Source organism: Aotus nancymaae, unplaced genomic scaffold (assembly GCF_030222135.1).
Source record: "Aotus nancymaae isolate 86718 unplaced genomic scaffold, 86718_ANA_hifiasm-v0.15.2.pri h1tg000048l, whole genome shotgun sequence".
NCBI classification, from domain to species: domain Eukaryota; kingdom Metazoa; phylum Chordata; class Mammalia; order Primates; family Aotidae; genus Aotus; species Aotus nancymaae.
In genome coordinates, this window is record NW_026988462.1 from 954,966 (window position 1) to 976,044 (window position 21,079).

At 43.5% G+C, this 21,079-nt stretch overlaps 1 protein-coding gene across 3 annotated transcripts in view; it reads right to left on the minus strand.

Moving 5' to 3' along the window:
• PCCA (propionyl-CoA carboxylase subunit alpha) overlaps positions 1 to 6,639 on the minus strand; it is a 433,326-nt gene extending 426,687 nt beyond the window's left edge. For all 3 annotated transcript variants that reach the window (XM_064362172.1, XM_064362171.1, XM_064362174.1), the window contains exon 1: positions 6,511 to 6,639. In XM_064362172.1, coding sequence (XP_064218242.1) covers positions 6,511 to 6,618 — 108 coding nt within the window. In that variant the 5' untranslated portion in view covers positions 6,619 to 6,639. The remainder of the gene's footprint in view (positions 1 to 6,510) is intronic.
• Between the last annotated feature and the right edge of the window lie 14,440 nt (positions 6,640 to 21,079).

Below are 21,079 nucleotides of genomic sequence, written 5' to 3' on the forward strand. Positions count from 1 at the left end.
TTTCAATTTACTTTGCCCAGACCCATCAGAAAAATCACTATCTATGGCTGCTATATAGCTTTATGAAATATTATTTATTAAATAATAAAACTTGAAAGTTGAAATTACTCCTTGATCCATGGGCTAGAGAACGTTACATTAGCAGGCATAAAATAACATTAATCTAGCAAGGCGTGTTGGCTCACACCTGTAATCCTAGCACTATAGGAGGCCGAGGTGGGCAGATCATGAGGTCAGGAGTTTGAGACCAGCCTGATTGACATGGTGAACCCCCGTCTCTACTAAAAATACAAATCTTAGCCAGGCATGGTGGCATGTGCCTGTAATCCCAGCTACTCAGGAGGCTGAGGCAGAAGAATTGCTTGAACCCTGGAGTTGGAGGTTGTAGTGAGCCGAGATCGTGCCACTGCACTCCAGCCTGGGTGACGGAGTGAGACTTTGACTCCATCTCAAAAAAAATAATAACATTAATCTCTTTGTACAGCTCCATTAGAGCTCTTGGGTAACCAAGTACATTGTCTATAAGCAGTAATATTTTGAAACGAATCTTTTTGTCCTGAGCAGCAGGTTTCAACAGCGGGCTTAAATATTCGGTAAACCACGCTGTAAACAGATGTGCCGTCATCCAGGCTTTGTTGTTCCATTTCTAGAGCACAGGCAACGTCAACTTAGAATAATTCTTAAGGGCCCTAGGATTTTCAAAATGGTAAATGAGCACTGGCTTCCACTTAAAGTCATCAGCGGCATTAGCCCCTAACAAGAGTCGGACTGTCCTTGGAAGCTTGCTTGCTTGCTTTTTTGTTTTTTAGGGATGGGGTCTTGCTATGTTGCCCAGGTTGGACACAAACTCCTGGGCCCAAGCGATCCTCCAACCTCAGCCTCTGGAGTCAGTGTCTCGGTTCAAAGCCTCAAAGGACAGCCAGGTGTGATAGCGAGCGCCCCAGGTGCTGTCCTTTGAGGCTTTAAAGCCAGGCACTGACTTCTCTCCAGTTCTCCAAGCACTAGATGACATAACATATTCTTCCAAAAGAAGGCTATTTCATCTACAATGAAAATCTGCTGTTTGGTGTGGCCAACTTCATGAATGATCTTTGCGAGATCTTCTGGACAATGGTGCAGCTTCTGTATCAGCACTTGCTGCTTCTACATTTATGTTATGGAGATGGCTTCTTTCTTTCTTTCCTTTTCTTTTTTTTTTTTTGAGATGGAGTCTTGCTCTGTTGCCCAGGCTGGAGAGCAATGGCGCAATCTTGGCTCACGGCAACCTCCGCCTCTGGGTTATAGCGATTCTCCCACCTCAGTCTCCTGAGTAGCTGAGATTACAGGCACGCACCACCACACCTGGCTAATTTTTGTATTTTTAGTAGAGACAGGGTTTCGCCATGTTGGTCAGGCTGGTCTCGAACTCCTGACCTTGTGATCTGCCCGCCTCAGTGTCCCAAAGTGCTGGGATTACAGGCATGAGCCACCATGCCCAGCCAGAGATGGCTTCTTTTCTTAAACCCATGAACTAACCTCTGTTTGCTTCCAACTTTTCTTCTGCAGCACCCTCACCTCTCTCAGCCTTTGTAGAATCGAAGGGAGGGCCTTGCTCTGGATTAGGCTATGGCTTAAGGAAATGTGGCTGGTTTGATCTTCAAGCCAGACCACTTAAGCTTTCTCCATATCGGCAATAAAGCTGTTTCACTTTTTTAAATCAGTTGTATGCTCACTGGAGTAATACTTTTAATTTCCTTCAAGAACTTTTCCTTTGCATTCACAATTTGGCACAGAGGCCTAGCTTTCAGCCTATCTTGGCTTTTGACATGCCTTCCTCACCAAGCTTAATCATTTCTAGTTTTTGATTTAAAGTGAGAGATGTGTGATTCTTCCTTTCACTAGAATGCTTAGAGGGTAATTAACTGGCCTAATTTCAATATTATTGTGTCTCAGAGAATAGAGAGGCCTGAGGAGAGGGAGAGACATGGGGGAATAACTGGCTGGAGAAGCCAGAACACACACAACATTTATCAATTATGTTTCTCCATCTTATATGGGCGTGGGTCACAGCACCCCAAAATACTTACAGTAAGAATATCGAAGATCACTGATCACAGATCACCATAACAGACACAGTAATACTGAAAAAGTTTAAATTATGGCAAGAATTATCAAAATGCTTCACAGAGACACAAATTAAGCATGTGCTGTTGGAAAGATGACACCAATACAGTTGCTCAAAACAGGGTATGTTTCCATCTGCCTTCAAATCCCACAGCAAGATACTGGCTCTAGCTCCAAAATAGATTCCAAGTCTGATCAGTTCTCACCAAGTCCAGTGCTACCACCCTAGCGCAAGTTACCATCATCTCTAGTTTGGTCTTCTACAATGCTTCCAGACTGTCTCTGTTTCCACTCTTCCCATCCAGTCCCCAATCCTACTCCCGCCCCTACTAAGACATTTGCCACACAGTAGTCACAATCATCTTTTCCAAACATAAATTCAATGTGCTTAAATGCCTCTATTTGGACTCTCATTATTAAATTCCAAAGACAAGCCCCTGATGACTCTGTCCTGCCTACCTGCTCCTCCCTCATCTCCTAAGATCACCCGTCATTCAGTTCACTCAAACCACAGCAGCCACCTTCATCCCTTATTTATGCCAAATGCAATCTCCCCTCAGAGCTTGTGCCATGGCACTGGTCTGCAATGCTAGGCCCCCATATAGTCACGTGGTTGGCTGGCTCAGTTTCCTGTCCAAATAGATGTATAAATACATAAATGTCTATAACATTTTTTACACCAGAAACTAGTTTCTGCAATAATCTTAGAATTTTTTTCCCCAAATGATTTGTCAGAAATGTATCAGCATGCTGGAAAGATTAACCTCTGGGCAATTTTAAGGCATTCAGATAAGTCTAAACATTATTTTCCATATTTACTGTGTACAAAAGAAAATAATGGATTTCAGGGAACACAGAGTTTACACATTCAAATTTCACGAATGTATCACACAATGAGACCATGATTCAAAGGAGACAAATTGTAATTAGAAAAGCAAGCTGAGGTGGGTGGATTGCTCGAGTTCAGGAGTTTGAGACCAGCCTGGGCAACACAGCAAAACCCCATCTCTACAGAAAAATTTTTAAAAATTAGCCAGGTGTGGTGGTATGGGCCTGTGGTCTCACCTATTTGGGAGGCTGAGATGGGAGGATGGCTTGAGCCCAGGAGGCAGACGCTGCAGTAAAGCAACATCGTGCCACTGCATTCCAGCCTGGTCGACAGAGCCAGACCCTGTCGAAAGAAGAAAAGAAAAAAAGAAAGAGACAAAGAGAGAAAGAAAGAAAAAGAGAGAGAGAAGGAAAGAAGGGAGGGAGGGGAAAGGAAAGCCTTTGGAATCATATTATCCAAGGTTCAAATTCTACTTTAGCCAATTGTGCTTTTAAGCAATTACTTAACTGCCCTAAGCTTTGTTTCCTCTACTGTTAAATTGGGATTTTTGACCTAGTTGTTCAAGGATAAAAGATAATGTATGAAAAATCACATGGCCATGTGCAGTGGCTCATGCCTGTAATTCCCAGCACTTGGGGAGGCCAAGGCGGGTGGACCATGAGGTCAGGAGATCAAGACTATCCTGGCCAACATGGTGAAACCCCATCTCTATTAAAATAAAAAAAAAAAATTAGCCAGGTAGAGTGGCATGCGCCTGTAGTCCCAGCTACTCGGGAGGCTGAGGCAGGGGAATCGCTTGAACCCAGGAGGTGGAGGTTGTAGCCTGGCAACAGAGCAAGACTCCATCTCAAAAAACAAAAAGAAGGAAAGAAAGAAAAATCACACGAGGCATCTAAGAGTTCAATTAAAACTATAGCAATTACCATAAAACCAATATCCTAGAGCCACTGAAAACATTTACGCAGAAGAAAAAACTACGCATTAAACAATGTGTTTTAAAACTGATACACAAAATAAATAAGACTAAAAAGTGAACTACATATACCCTAAAAATAAACAAACTCTGTTGACTGGCTAAAAGAATGGTCAGAATTCTCTAGACTAGACCCTAGAGTTAGCTGGCTGCTTTCCAACCAACCAAAAGGTTTGCAGAGGTGGAGGGAGGGATGGGAGGGGTTAAAATCTTCAAAAGGTTCAGCTTCAAACAGACTCAGTAGAGCACATTTCAAGTTCATAGAAGAGAGGCGCGGAGAGAAGCTAAGCAGCAGCTCAGGTTCCCCTAGAGAGTGAACTTCAGAGGTGCTTCCCACCCCAAGGAGGAATTCTTTACTGGCACAAACATAATGCTACTCTATTGTTACACATTCAGCACCTATTGTGTCAAACATTGTACTAAGAACACAGAAATAGACAAGATGCAGTCTCTGCCAACACATTAAAAGGAAAAAACCAGGTAAGAAACATCAAAGCTTATGTATTACACAGTAAGTGTATAACAAGTGTACAAAAGTAAGTACCGTAACAGCCTTCCTCTCAGCCTCTCCAATCTAAAATGTCAGTGTCATCCCTCCCACCTCCTACATCAATGTCTTCCCACTGATCTAAGACAAACACCAAACCTCATAATATGATCTGTAAGACCCAGCATGGTCTGACTCCTGCCAACTTCTCCAGCACCATCTACTCTCTGCATCAGAGCCTCTGTAGGCTTTTCTCAGTTCTTCTAACTTGTCATTCCCTCTGGCCACAGGACCTTTGCACACACTGCTCTCTTATATATAACATTAATCTTCTCTGTTAGAGAAGGTCACTTCATCCTTCAAAACTTGTCTCAATTTTCAAGTCCAAAGGAAAACACTCCCTTACCTTAGGTAGTATAGTATGATTAAGAGCACAGGTTCTGGAATTCTAAATCCTGAGTTTGCCACTTCCTGGCACTATAGCTGTGAGCAAGTCACATGAACACTTAGTGCCTCACTTTCCTTTTCTGTAAATGGGGGTTATATGACTGTCATGAGATTGAATAAATTAGTTGAGGTAAAGCAACAGAACAGAATCTAGGGCACAGAACTCAAAATCTTGGCTTGATCAGATCCCTCTATTTTATTTTCTTATAGCACCAGGGCATCTCCTTTTAGCATTTTACACTTATTTGTCTCTCCCTACAAGAGTACAATTTCTAAGAGAGCAGAAACCATATTTATTCACCAGAAGTGGAACACAGGAGATATCCAGTAAATATTTGCTGAAAAAATAGCTACAAGGAAGAAGCTGAGGCCCAAGGAAGAGACCTGTCCAATACACAAAGCCTCATGTGCCTGTCTCCAAAGCCCACACTTTCCACCATACCAAGCTGCCTCCTATGTAAATGGGTAAGTCTTAACAGTTGCAACTAAAGTGGCCAAAAAAGATGAACAGAGATAAAGATTAAAGAACAGTGAACTGTATGGCAACACAGAGAACAGTGAAAGTGCACACGCTGAATTCAACACAAAACAAACATAGGCGCCAGTTCACTTCTATGTCCATGATAAGCTCCAGCTCTCCTACTGTCCACCCGGGGTTCAGTTCCCTCCTCTTTAAAGAGTAGGATGGGGCAGCTCTTCTCTAAAGTGTCTTCAACGTCTAAACTTCAATGACTATAAATCAAGTTATGTGGCAATGTTTTAATAATTATTTTTTTTACAAGGAAATGTAACAAGCACATTGAACCAGCTGACAGATGGTTTTCAGGGGACCTTCATTTTAAAGAATTTGTTCCACTGACTCAACAAACCTTACTATTAAAGTAGGTTAGGTGGTCTCTGCCCTAGAATTACAAGAGACACGATGTTGACGGGAGAAAGCGTTCAGAAGCACACACAAGCACTCCAACCTATGAGTCAAGCTGCCACCATGATGGCATAGGCATACACAACAGTCATGCAGTGTGTTTAGAACAGTGCAAAACTAGGCTCGCCACTACACAGAAAAGGAAAATAAGATCATGGGATGCATTTGGTACACAGTAGACTGGGGTGTCATACAATTAAAACAGGCTTTCAAGTGAAACGCAAAATCTATAAGCAGTCCTGACACGGTATAATACTGTAAAAGTTAAGATAAACTCACAACCCTAACTCTACTTGATCAACAGTTCACAGTCTTCCTTCAAAACTGCTGGAAAGAGGCAAAGGAACACGGAAACTATGAGGACACCAAAAAACACAGCCTGGAAAGCTTAAGACAAAGCCAATGCCGCTGGACCCTGGAAGCGGACCTCAGGCAAGGCAGGAACATCCCAGCCCGAAGCCATGAGCCGCCCCGAAGGGCATGAGGGCACCCGACTGCCTCCGCCCTAGGCCTCTCTGCCCCGCGAGATCCCCGCGAAGAACAGCTGCTGCAAGCGGGATGCCTCCTGAGCCCACTGCCGCGCCAACTCCGGGAGGGAGGAGGAGAGCGAGGGGTGCAACTGAGGCGGAACCGGGACGCGGGGGCAGTCGGACCCAGCCAGCGCTCCCCCGGCGCCGGCCACCCAGAGGCGGCGCGGCAGGAAGCCCGGTAAAGCCCGGGCCCACGAGCGCCCCGCCGCTCCTCACCTTCAGGGTTCGCAGCGCCGCGCTCAGGATCAGCTGCTGCTGCTGCGGCCACCGCCCACGCCGTCCGGCAGCGACCAGCGATGCTGTCCGGACCCAGAGCCCCGCCATTGTCGACCCAGCAGACAGTCTCTCAGCTGACCTCTCACCCCGCTGGAGGAGGCGGAGAAGGGGAGCGCCTGGGCCTCAGCCAATCACGAGCCAGGAACCCGATGCCCCGCCCCATACCTTGCAGGGAGGGAGGGTGGGTGGTCGGCCCGATCAGCCGGAGGCGGGAGCCCGGAGCCGGGAGCCGGGAGCCGGGAGCCGGGAGCCCGGTGCCTAAGGGAGACGCGTTAGGACCCGGAGAGCTAGTCGGCGGGCGACGCGTCCGGCCCCTAGCGGAGCTGGAGGCCAACAGCCAGAGCCGACCCCGGGAATGAGAGAGGCAGGGACACGCGTGAGTTCCGGCGGCCTGCAGCGGGCAAACCCCGTACCGTCCAGTATCCACTCAGCAACCTACGTGCCGCCAGGCCGGTTAATGTCAGTGAGTCACCTCCGCCCCTTGGCCACCCTGGAGTCTCGAGAATCCGAAGTTCCAGACAAATGCCCAAACGACATTGCTGTGTGTTTGAAAGTGTAAATGCAAAGCACAAATCCAGTTTAGGTTTTGAACGACTGTGATAACACATAAAAAGTTCTAGGTCTAGAAATCAGAGATCCGAGCTTAGCTCAAGTCCTACCTCTGCCACTTAATATCTGCATGTGAAAGAAATTAGCCACAACTAGAGTCAGTGTCTGTTGCTTGCAAGCAGAAACCCTTATTAGTACAACTAGTAAGGTGCAACTGGCTGGGCGCAGTGGCTTACGCCTGTAATCCCAGCACTTTGGGAGGCCGAGGCAGGCGGATCACCTGAGGTCAGGAGTTCAGACCAGCCTGGCCAAAATGCTGAAACCCCGTCTCTACTAAAAATACAGAAAGTAGCTGGGCATGATGGAGCACGCCTGTAATCCCAGTTACTCGGGAGGAGGCTGAGGCAGGAGAATCGCTTGAACCCGGGAGACGGAGGTTGCAGTGAGCTGAGATCCTTCCACTACACTCCAGCCTGGGCGACAGAGCAAGACTCCATCACACAAATAAAAAATAAAATAAAAATTAGTGCAACTATTAAGGACCAGGCCATATGCTAAAGCCTCAGATGTCCTCTTACTTTAGACTACAAGAATCCTAATGGAGTATATATTATTTCCATTTGGAGAAACTGAAGCTATAGCAGGGTAAAGTCACTCAGCGAGTAAAAGGTCAAACTAGGGTTTGAACCCAAATCTGGCTGTCTTGAGGGACTGGGCTGTGTTTTGCTATATTATGGAAATTTTAAAAGATGTACAAAAGCGATAAAATAGTGCTATCATCAGCACATACCCATTACACTGCATCAACGAATCAACATTTTGTTTCATCTATTCCCCTTTTTATTTTTGCAGGAACATTTTAAAGCAAATCTAAGACATCAGACCATCTCACCTATAAACACATCAGTATTAGGGGTTCTACTCTTAACTACTTTGCATCTCCTGCAGAGTCACCTTGAGAGAGTTACAAAGCTCGGAATGTCCTAGAGAATGCTAGGTAAATGCCAAAAGAGAGATAAATAAAATGGGAATATCAGAAAGGTAATATTTAATGGAATTTTAAAACGTAAGTAGGGACTTTTGTGACAAAATGAAAAGGATTATCATTTTCTACTTATGTACCTCAGTCTCACTCATTTTCTACCTGGGAAACCTGCTTTTCCTTTTTCTTTTTTTTTTTTTTGTCTTGTCTCCTTTTTTTTTTTTTTTTTTGAGATGGAGTCTCACTCTATTGCTCAGGCTGGAGGGCAGTGGCGCAATCTCAGCTCACTTCAACCTCCATCTCCCAGGTTCAAGAAATCCTTCTGCCTCAGCCTCCCAAGTAGCTGGAACTACAGGCACCCGCCACAGTGTCCGGCTAATTTTTGTATTTTTAGTAGAGACAGAGTTTCGCCATATTGGCCAGGCTGGTCTCAAACTCCTAACCTTGTGACCCGCCCACCTCTTTCTCCCAAAGTGCTGGCATTACAGGTGTGAGCCACCGTGCCCAGCCTCTTTTCCCCATGTTTTGCCCTTTGGGTTAGTTTTCCTTAGGTCCTGTTTGTTTTTCTTATAGGAGTTATTTTTATGAAAGTCACTTGTAGTAGAAACTACTTCTCATACTATCCATTCTCCATGCATTACTTTAGTAAAAGTGCTCCTGAGATCTAGCTGGGCACATGGCCACCCAGTGAAAGGCTACAATAGCCAGCCTCCCTTAAAACGAGCTGTGGAGCCGTGACTAAGGTCTGGCACGTAAGGACTGTGCCCTCCATGCCCTCTTCTTTCTTACCTAAATAAAGATCTACATTTCTCAACTCCCACTGCAGCAAGGGTGCTTACCAAGATTTGGTTACTACGTTTTGGCCAATGGGACATAAGCACAAGTGATATAGATAACTCTTGGGTTATGCCTTTAAAGGGAAGGGCATGCCTTCCACTTTCTCTTCTCTTTCCAGTTTCCCAGAATGTGGACGCAACAGTGGAGGTAAAGTTGTCATCTCAGATGATAAGAAGGAAGTTACGTGATCGGGGAAGCAGAGCAATATACCAGGAGCCTTTAGGTACCTGACTCTATGGAGCTGCCATGTCAACCCTGGAACATTTTGTTCAGATTTTTATGCAAGCCGGAAAAACACTGTATCTTAAATTATTGCATTATGGTTTTTTGTTTTGCCTTTGTTACAGCAGCTACATCTGTGTCCTAACTGATAGGGCACTAGTATTTATCTTTGCCTTTTCCATTTAAAGTTATAAGTTTTAAGGAAAATACCAAAGGAAGTTGAGGACACAGCAGAGACGGGCCCTCTCCAAACCTGTTCATTCTTCTGAATGCGCTGCTCGGAGCATCCTATTTGGCAGCATATCCTTGCCTCCTTTCCAGTTTCATGTGGTAATATACCTGGTTGCTGACCGATGAAATATGAAAGGACATGAAATTCAACACCCCATAGGCATGGCTCATAAAACCTTCCATGCAATCCTCCACACCTTTTCACCTCTCAGCTGCTGAGACTTTTCTAGGAACTACACAGAAGCAGCCAGGATCTCCAGTGGCAAAGGAAAACAGATCCTTCTTACCATCCTACACCAAACTGTGACATGAGCAAAAAATTAACTTTTTATTTTCTTACACCATTGAGATTTGAGGACTGCTAGAGCAGTGAGTCTTCCCAGCCTAATACAGTATTAATAGAGGAAAATTAGACTGGGCACAGTGGCTCATGCCTATAATCATAGCACTTTGTGAAGCAAAGGCGAGCAGATCACCTGAGGTCAGGAGTTTGAGACCAGCCTGGCCAACATGGTGAAACCCCATTTCTACAAAAACTACAAAAATTAGCCAAACCTGGTGGCACGTGCCTGTAATCCCAGCTACTCAGGAGGCTGAGGCAGGAGAATCAGTTGAAGCCTGGAGGCGGAGGTTGCAGTGAACCTAGATCATGCCACTACACTCCGGCCTGGGCAACAGAGTGAGACTCTGTCTCAAAAAAAAGAGGAAAATTAAATAGACTTTTGATACACATCATCAGAAAGAAAAAGGTAGTATTTACGAGCATAGTAGATCTCCTTTTTTCTGAAAAATGGATGGAGGAATACATAATGCTAAGTTACAGAATTTATAAATTTTGACAATGGAGAACTCTTCTAAATCAAAATGGAGTGAATTTTTCCCCAATAATGTAATTTAATTACATCACTGCTTTAAAACTGTCACAATAGGCCAGGCACGGTAGCTCACGCCTGTAATCCCAGCACTTTGGGAGGCCGAGGTAGGTGGATCACCTGAGGTCAAGAGTTCAAGACCAGCCTGGCCAACATGGTGAAATCCCATCTCTACTAAAAATACAAAAATTAGCCAGATGTGGTGGCACATGCCTGTAATCCCAGCTACTCAGGAGGCTGAGGTAGACGAATCACTTGAACCCAGGAGATGGAGGTTGCGGTGAGTCAAGATCATGTCATTGCACTCCAGCCTGGGTGACAGAGTAAGACTCTGTCTCAAAAATAAATTAATTAATTTAAAAAAAAAAACTTTTTCAAAGTAAAAACATACATTAACAATATCAAGAATGGCGGGGCACGGTAGCTTATGCCTCTAACCCCAGCACTTTGGGAGGCTGAGGCGGGCAGATCACCTGAGGTCAGGAGTTTGAGAACAGCCTGGCCAACATGGTAAAACCTCATCTCTACTAAAAATAAAAAAATTAACCGGGTGTGGTGGTGCATGCCTGTAATCCCAGTTACTCAGGAGGCTGAGGAAGGAGAATCACTTGGACCCAGGAGGCGGAGGTTGCAGTGAACCAAGATCACGCCACTGCACTCCAGCCTGGGTGACAGAGTGAGACTCTGTCTCAAAAAAAAAAAAAAAAAAAAAGAATAGCATTTATCCAGAGAATAACGACCTAGGCATATAAATATGTGTCAAGGATTCCTTCTCAAAGAATTCAACAGTGGAGGACACCCAAGGGCAGTGATCGGTGAAATTTTGCTGTAAAGGGACAGACTTGCAGGCTTGGAGCACCACAGACACCTGATGCATGTTTGTTCGTTCTTTAAAAACTCTTCAATCATGTAAAAAATATTCGTAGTTTTGCAGGCCTTATGAAAACAGAGGACTGGCTAGATTTGGCCAAGCGTGCAGTTACTCTGCTCTGGAGTAACACTACACTAAGTGTAATCCCAGAAACAATACCAATCTGCCAACTATCTGTGATAATTCTGTGATTAAATAAGAAGGTCTATCTTCTGACTATTTCTTACGGCTACAAAAGAGAACAGTTTCTGTAGTTATTCCAGCAGGGACCCATAACCAACACTTTAAGCATTGATATTGGCCTGCAGAAAACACGTGGCATCATGCTGCCGTCAGAGACGTGTCATGTTATTTATGGGCATCTACCATCATCTGAAAACCTTTCTCATGTTGGGAAATTTCCCATGAGATGAGTTCTTCCCAAGACAGGGCCAGAAATTTGCTTTGTCCTCCTTACTTGGAGTTTGGGTGCAGGCAGATGACCTAGCTGCACCCAGAGCTGTGTCCTAAAGAGGACTTGATTCAAAGCAATGTGGCGAGGCCATTGCTACAAAGAATCCGTTTCCTATTGAGGGTGGCAGTAGAGGCTTCCAGCTGTTAGGGGCACCAGTGACAGAGGTTCTGGCATCAAGAACCCACTGCAGTATCCATGCCAAGCCCTGATGACAGTGAGGTCTTAGTCACTGTGTGCTTGGAGGAGCAATGGGGTATTTTGTTCCTGGCTGTGTAACCTACAGGTTGATTCTTAGATCCTTTGAAGATCTTGTGAGTTAATGTTCTTTCTTTCTTTATTTTTGAGACAGGATCTTGCTCTGTCACCCATGCTGGAGTGCAGTGGCACAGTCTCAATTCACCGCACCCTCAACCTCCCAGACTCAAGTGATTCTCCTGCCTCAGACCATGCAAGTAGCTGGTACTACAGGCGTGCACCACCACACCTGACTAATTTTTGTAATTTTTGTAGAGATGGGTTTCACCATATTGACCAGGCTGGTCTCAAAGTCCTGGACTCAAGCAATCCACTGGCCTCAACCTTCCAAAGTACTGGCATTGCAGGCAAGCCACCATACCCAGTCAAGTGAATGTTCTTTAATAAACTCCATTCGTGCTAGGCGTGGTGGCTCACGCCTGTAATCCCAGCACTTTAGGAGGCGGGCAGATCAGAAGGTCAGGAGATCAAGACCATCCTGGCTAACACGGTGAAACCCTATCTCTACTAAAAATACAAAAAGTTAGCTGGGTATGGTGGCACACACCTGGAATCCCAGCTACTCAGGAGGCTGAGACAGAAAAATCACTTGAACCCAGGAGGCAGAGGTTGCACTGAGCTGGGATCATGCCACTGCACTCCAGCCTGGGTGACAGAGCAAGACTCCATCTCAAATAAATAAATAAATAAATAAATAAATAAATAAATAAATTCCATTTGTATTTAAACTAGCTAGATTCCTCTTGTTTGCTGATACAGATGCCTACAAATGAATGATATTAGCTTACCACCCTAAACTAAATGGTAGACATGTATTATTACTAATTACCAGAGAGCTGTCTTCATTCAATAAGAATTTATTGAGTTCTTTTGTTCCAGTTAGTGTAATAGAAATATGAAAGTGTGGTCCCTTTTCTCAAAGAATTTAAATTTTATCCTAAGTGTCCAAAGTAGCATCCTGAAAACAAATATCAAGCATCACTGCTTGATGCTTAATATTTCTAAACAACCTATGGAATGCCTGCCATGCCCATAACTTTTTCTCAATATAGCAGCCACAGGAGATTCCTTAAGCTTTAAGTAACCATTCTTTGTGTCAAGTAACCTTCTCATCCTGGCAACAATGTATTGGCCCAGGAATTTGAACTCAACAATCATGGAAGATATTGGGGAAATTCTTGAATATGCTTGAGTCCTCTGGCATCCCTGTGGAACAGTTATTCTCACATGAACAAGTCAGTAGTAGTTTATGACCACTGATCTTAAGCAAAGTATGCCAGGATTCCCCTAACTCATAACTGCATTGAGAGAACAAGTAACATTTGTAAACACTGTTATTTAGGAAAGATTACCCTTAACATACACTTATTAGAAAGAGTAAGCAAGCAAAATGATAAACTTGACTGTTTGTATCTTAAAAGATTAAAGGAGCTACAAATAGTCCATTTCTAGCTCAGATTAAAAGGAGGAGTAGGCTAGGCGTGGTGGCTCACACCTGTAGTCCCAGCACTTTGGAAGTCCAAGGCAGGCAGATCACCTGAGGTCAGGAGTTCGAGAGCAGCCTGACCAACATGGTGAAACCCTGTCTCTACTGAAAATACAAAAATTAGCCAGATGTGGTGGCATATGCCTGTAATCCCAGCTACTCAGGAGGCTGAGGCACCTTGAACCTGGGAGTGTGGGAGGCAGAGGTTGCAGTGAGCTTGGGTGACAGAGAATGTCTCAAAAAAAAGAAAGAAAGAAAAGAAGGAGTAGAGAAAATACTAATTATTAACATTTATTGAATGCTTACTCTATGCCAGAAACTGGTCATTGCAAGTGACCTGAATGTATTCTTAATCCTCACAATTCTATAAGATGGACACTATTATCCCCTCTTACAGATGAGCTGGTTAAACAATTTGCTGATGGTGAACAGCTAGTAAGTGAACAGGCAGGGATGATGAACCTAGGCAGTAGGCGTTCAGATCATATGTACCCCACTGTGCTATACCACCCCTCCTCAGGTGGCTGCAATTGCAGCTTTTAATATTTTTTCTTAAAAAAAAAAAAAAGATGAAGTTAGAATAGAAAAGTGTCAGCAATTAATGGCACTCATTGATAGGCACACAGTTATTACCTTATTCTTTGTTTCTCTGCATATTTATTTAATTGTGCTGTTTAGCAGCAACAAAATAGATAAAGCAATCAGCATGTACATATGAGTCAGGGAAGACTTTTATGGAATAGGAGATGCTTGTGTTGGATCTTTAAAAGAGTCAAAAGCTAGATAGGCCAGGTGAGATGGCTCACACCTGTAATCCCAGTACTTTGGGAGGTCAAGGTGGGAGGATCTCATGAACCCAAAAGTTCTAGACCAGACATGGTAACAAAAGGAGACCCCCCCATCTCTACAAAAAATAAAAATAAGAAGTAAAAAATTTAGCCAAGCATGATGATATGCACCTGTAGTCCCAGCTACTCGAGAGGCTGAGAAGGGAGGATCACTTGAGCCCAGTAGCTAGGGGCTGCCGTGAACTATGACCGCACCATGGCCCTTCTGCCCAGGCAACAGAGCGAGACATTGTTCCAAAGCAAGCAAACAAACAGAAGTTAGACATTCTGGGTAAAGGAGAGAGAATACCACATGTCATAATAGCAAGGCGTGAAGCTAGCCATATGCATTCCCAAGTTACAAATGGTACCACTTGAGTGGAGAAAGTATTAGAGACAAGTCTTCAGGAAGAGGCTAGGGCCGGGACCTGAAGAAAGTGAATACTGTTCTAAAGAGTATGGGGTTTTTATCTAAGAGGCCAAGATCACACTGAGGCAAAAGGGGGGCCATATGTAGCACAATGCTATGCTGTGTCTGTCTGTGTGTGTGTGTGTGTGTGTGTGTGTGTGTGAATTTGAATTAGTTAACTACATGTATATCCAAAATATGGCAGCTTTCGCATGAAATTTTAAGTTTTCTACTTCTCATGAGAAATCAAAAGATTTAACAATACAGGGATGCTCAACAATACAGGGATACAGTATGATAACTATTTAGATAGCATTTACACTGGATAAGGGCAGCTCACTTTGCCACATCCCATGGTTTACTCTGATGTAGACACATGTGTTTTTTTTTTTAAACCAAGTCTCACTCTGCTGCCCAGGCTGGAGTGCAATGGCACGATCTTGGCTCACCGCAACCTCTGCCTCCGGGGTTCAAGCAATTCTCCTGCCTCAGCCTCCTGAGTAGCTGGGATTACAGGTGCGCACCCCCACACTCAACTAATTTTTGTATTTATCATAGAAACAGGGTTTCAACATGTTGGTCAGGCTGGTCTCAAACTCCTGACCTCGTGATCCACCCGCCCTGGTCTCCCTAAGTGCTGGGATTACAGGCGTGAACCACTGCACCCAGCCCAAAATTAAGCATTTTAGCCATCTTTCAGTGTATGGTCCAGTGGCATTAAGTACACACACAGTGTTGTGCCATTATCTCCTTTTTTCATCTTGCAAAACTGAAACTCTACCCATTAAACACTAATCCCTCATTTCCCTCCTTCCCCAGCCCCTCGCAACCACCATCTACTTTCTCTCGCTGTGAATTTGCCTACTCTAGGTACTTCACATAAGTAGAATAGATACACTCATATCAACAAATACTTGTTTTATCAAGAAATATGAATACCTTTTCTAAAACATCCTTCAAAGCAATCCCAGGCCAGGAACAGTAGCTCATGCTTATAATCCCAACACTTTGAGAGACTAGAGCAGGAGAACCACTTGAGGCCAGAAGTTCAAGACCAACCTGGGCAACATAGCAAGACATGGTGTGTACAAAAAATTTATAAAACACAAAAAATTAATAAGGCATGGTGGCATGCACCTGTAGTCCCAGCAACTGGGGAGGCTGAGGTGGGAGGGTCGCTTAAGGCTGGAAGTTTGGCTGCTATGACCCTGCCATTGCGCTCTGCACTCCAGCCTGGGTGACAGAGCAAAACCCCATTTAAAAAAAAACAAAAACAAGAAATCATTCACAATTTAAAATGTAGGGGCTTCATCTGCTGAAGGCCACATCTGAAAAAGACTGCCCTTGACCTCAACGGAAAGGACATTGCAGGCACTAATTAACAAATAACACAGCAATTGAACTCTAGGGTGTTGATCCTTGCATCCTTGTTTCTTTCTTTTTGTTTTTAAGACAGAGCCTCTGTCACCCAGGTTGGAGTGCAGTGGTGCAATCATAGCTCACTGTAACCTCAAACGCCCAGGCTCAAGTGATCCACCTCAGCCTCCAAGTAGCTGGGACTATAGACATACCCCACCACACCCAGCTAATTTTTTTTTCTTTTTTTTTTTTTTTTTTTTGGTAGAGATGCTGGTCTCAAACACCTGCCCTCAAGCCCTCAAGAGATCTTCCCACCTCAGCATCCCAAAGTGCTGGGAAACAGGCAGGAGCCACTATGCCCAGCTATATCCCTGTTTCTTAATGAAGGAGAAATTAGCCATTCTTGAATCAGGAAGACATTACTACTACCAGAGAACGCAACTGGAGAATACTGAGGAATCCTCCAGAAGCAGAAAACTGCAGGGAGGGGACAACTTCCACTGAAGCCCATAGGAACAAGCTAGTGACTGCATGAAGGAGACAGCCCAAGACCTGAGGACCATGGAAGGTAAGGAGCTGGAGCTATGTGTTTGTCACACTTCAATCTGCATGCAGGCTTTTCATAATTTTTCTAGATATTTTCTTTCATCCTTTTTTGGTTTAATGGTTTGCTTTGTTGACAGACAGCTTGTTACCTCAACTAGAATACCTATAAGCAATGATTTCTTAGAGCCAGATAGAAACGGCTTATGAGAATCAACTATAACTTGTCAGGAATCTTGCTAGATGAGAAACCACTGGTGGCTTGAAATCAGTCTATAGGAACATGCGCACCATAGAAATCAGAAAACACAGTTTTATTTGTCCTTACAGTGTATGTCTAGAAAATATTACTGCCAGTGTTCTATATGACACAGTTATTTGAAGTAATCATTTCCCCTGTGTGATTAGGTTTTATATTCAGGTCTGTGCATTTGTTTCTATTTGCGTCCAATTGTTTCTGTTTGCGTTTGACTTAATTTTGGTTTTTGAATATGTGAGTCATTTACATGATTGAAAAGTAAAAACTGTGTAAAGAAAGATACTCAGAGAGTTCTTGCTTTCACCCCTGTTGCTATTCCCATCTCACCCATCCTTCAGAAGTAGCCATTTCCATTTTTTTTTAAACTGTCACTCTTAGGATATGCTTAAGTTACTCTATTTTCAACAATTTCTTGTTTATTACTTTTTCAAAAAGAAGTACATATACATATGCATAAGTACGTGTGTGTATGTGTAAATGTGCCCTAGTTTATTTAACCAGTCTCCTATTCATGGGTAGTTGTATTGGTTTAGAAGAGTCACTGAATCGAAGGGTAGAAGAACATGTAATTTTGTTAATGATTGGCAGATTTCCCTCCAGGGGAGTTATGCCATTTTGCAATCCCACCAGCAGTGTGTGGAAATACCTGTTTCTCCCCAGGCTTACCAACAGAGTATGTTGTCAAGCTTTTGGACTTCTGCCTAAGAACTGTGAGGAGTCTGAGATTTTTGCCCTCCTTGCAAGGTGGATGCCTTGCCCTGGTGGGCTTGTGTCACAGCAGAAGAACACTGAGATTAGGAAACCCCCAGTCTTATAAGGAGCTGCTAAAAAACCTACGTAACCTTTGTTCTGGAGGAATATGTTGTTTTTTCGTCTTAGTCAGGTGACAAGTCTACCCTCTGTCCTTCCAAAATGTTTGCAACACAAAAAACATTGAGAAGAGAAGCTGTCAAAAGACGTGTGGAAACACCATGAAGGACTGTCTCCCAACACTGCCAATCTGAAAAGGGAAGAATAATACTTGAGTATACGCTGTCAGTACCTCCTGTGAATGCCAAAATCCACAAATGCTCAAGTTCCTTATGCAAAATATCGTAGTGTTTGCATATAACCTATGCACATACTCCAGTAGTTACTTATAATACTTAATACAATATAAATGCTATGTAATAGCCGATATACTCTATTATTTAGGGAATACTGATAAGAAAAAAAAGTCTGTACATATTCAGTACAAACACAATTTTTTTTTCCAAATACAGTCATGCACTCATAAGGACATTTTAGTCAACAACTAACTACATATACAATGGTGGCTATACCATATAGCCTATGTGTGTAGTAAGCTGTGCCATCTAGGTTTGCATAAGTACACTCTATGACATTTGCACAATGGTGAACTCGCCTAACAACACATTTTTAAGTATGTATCCCCATCATTAAGCAATACATGACTGTCACTTCTATCTACAGTTGATTGAATTTACAAATGTGGAATCCATGGATGCCGAGGGCCGACCATATTTTAATTTGCATTTCTTTTATAACAAGTGATGCTGACTATTTTTCCAAGCACTTCACAGACATTTGCCTTTCATCTTCTGTGAACTGTCTCAAGACTTTTGGCCATTTTCCTACTAGATTTTTTACTTCAAAAACTTTTTTTTTGGAAACAAGAGTCTCTGTCACCCAGGTTGGAGTGCAGTGGTGTGATCTCCATTCACTGCATCCTCCGCCTCCAAAGTTCAAGCGATTCTCCTGTCTTAGCCTCCTGAGTAGCTGGGACTAAAGGCACCCACCACCACGCCCAGCTAACTTTTGTATTTTTAGTAGAAACAGGATTTCACTATATTGGCCAGGCTGGTCTCAAACTCCTGACCTCAAGTGATCCACCTGCCTCGGCCTCCCAAAGTGCTGGGATTATAGGTGTGAGCCACTGCACCTGGCCTCTTAAACAGTAAAATCTTTTCTATTTAAACAGCTTTATTGAGATATATTATATATACCATTAAGTTCGCCCATTTAAAATATACAATTCAATGGGTTTTAGTATATTTATGGAGCTGCGCAACCATTGCTATAGTATAATTTTGAAACATTTTTAACACTCCAGAAAGAAGCCCCTTACCTCTTAGTAGTCATCTCCATTCCTGGCCCTCGCTCCCATCCCACCCAGCCCTATGTGACCACTAATCTACTCTATCTCTATAGGTGTGTCTATTCTGAACATTTCTTTTTCTTTTCTTTTCTTTTCTTTTTTTTTTGAGACAGAGTCTCGCACTGTTGCCAGGCTGGAGTGCAGTGGCGCAATCTAGGCTTACTGCAATCTCTGTCTCCCAGGTTCAAGTGATTCTCCTGCCTTACCCTCCCAAGTAGCTGGGATTACAGGCACCTGCCACCACGCCCAGCTAATTTTTTGTATTTTCAGTAGAGACAGGGTTTCACCAGGTTAGCCAGGCTGGTCTCAAACTCCTGACCTCGTGATTCACTCACCTCGGCCTTCCAAAGTGCTGGGATAACAGGCATGAGCCACTGTGCCAGCTATTCTGTACATTTCATATAAATGGTATCATACAATATACAGTCTTTTGTGACTCTTACACTTAGCATAATATTTTGAAGTTTCTTCCATGTATCATGCATCAGTACTCTTTGTTTTTTTAGTTATTTATCTATGATGGAAATTAGCTATTTTGTGTAATTTAAACTACAAATTTTCTCCCAGTTTTTCATCTCTTTTGATTTTGTTTATGATGTTTTTGCCAAGCAAAACTCTATGCATATATCGGCCAGGTGTATTGGCTCACACCTGTAATCCCAGCACTGTGGGAGGCCAAGGTGGATGGATCACCTGAGGTCAGGAGTTTGAAACCAGCCTGGCCAACATGGTGAAACTCTGTCTCTACTAAAAATACGATAATTAGCCAGGCATGGTGGCATGCGCCTGTAATCCCAGCTATTTAAGAGGCTGAGGCAGGAGAATTCCCTGAATATGGAAGGAAGAGGTTGCAGTGAGCTGAGACTGCGCCCCTGCACTCCAGTCTTTGTCTCAAAAAAAAAGTCTATGCATATGTGTGTGTGTATATAAATATATATATATATATGTTTGTGCATATATGGATACAGCTGTAGATATAAATGGATAGACTTGAATTTATCAATCTTTCTCCATGGCTTCTGGAATTTGAGTTATAATTAGGATGGCTTTCCTTTGTCCAGATTGTAAAGAAATTCATATATATTTTCTTCTTGAACCTGTTATGTTTTCATTTTTTTGTACACTGAAATAAGGGATCTGTTTGAAGTACATTCTAATGTAAATTTATTTATTTATTTATTTATTTATTTTTTGAGATGAAATTTCATTCTTGTGCCCAGGCTGGGGTGCAATGGTTGAATCTCAGCTCACTGCAACCTCCGCCTCCTGGGTTCAAGCGATTCTCCTGTCTCAGCCTCCCAAGTAACTGGGATTACAGGTATGCACCACCATGCCCAGCTAATTTTTGTATTTTTAGGAGAGATGGGGTTTCATCAAGTTGGCCAGGCTGGTCTCGAACTCCTGACCTCATGATTCACCTGCCTTGGCCTCCCAAAGTGCTGAGATTACAGGCATGAGCCACTGGTGCCCGTCTTTTTTTTTCCTTCAGACGGAGTTTTACTTGTGTCACCCAGACTGGAGTGCAATGGCACAATCTACACGATCTCCTGGGATCAAGTGATTCTCCTGCCTCAGCCTCCCAAGTAGCTGGGATTACAGGCCTGAGCCACCGCGCCCAGTCCTAATGTAAATTAGGGACATAAACACTCCAGTTATGCTAATGCCATTGTTTAAAGGTGAATCTTTTCTGGCCTGGAGTGGTGGCTCATACCTGTAGCCCCAGCACTTTGGGAAGCCAAGGCAGGTAGATCACTTGAAGTCAGTAGTTCGAGACCAGCCTGGCCAATATGGTGAGACTCCATCTCTACTAAAAATACAAAACATTAGTTGGGCGTGGTGGCACACACCTGTAGTTCCAGCTATTCAGGAGGCTGAGGTGAGAGAATTGCTTGAACCTGGGAGGCAGAGCTTGCAGTGAGCCAAGATTGCACCACTGCACTCCAGTCTGGGTGACAGAGCAAGACTCCATCTCAAAAAATAAAAAAGTTAATCTTTTCCCCAGTAATTTCAGATTCCACCTTTGTCATATGCTAAATTTCCCTGTGTACTTCAAACTATTCCTACTGGTTTGTATGTCTAGCCAGGAACCAACACCACACTGTTTTAATTATCAGATCTTTATAGTAAGTTTTAATACATGGTAAGACCAGTCCCTTTTATTGCACTTGCTTTTGAAGATGTTCATAAGTATTCTT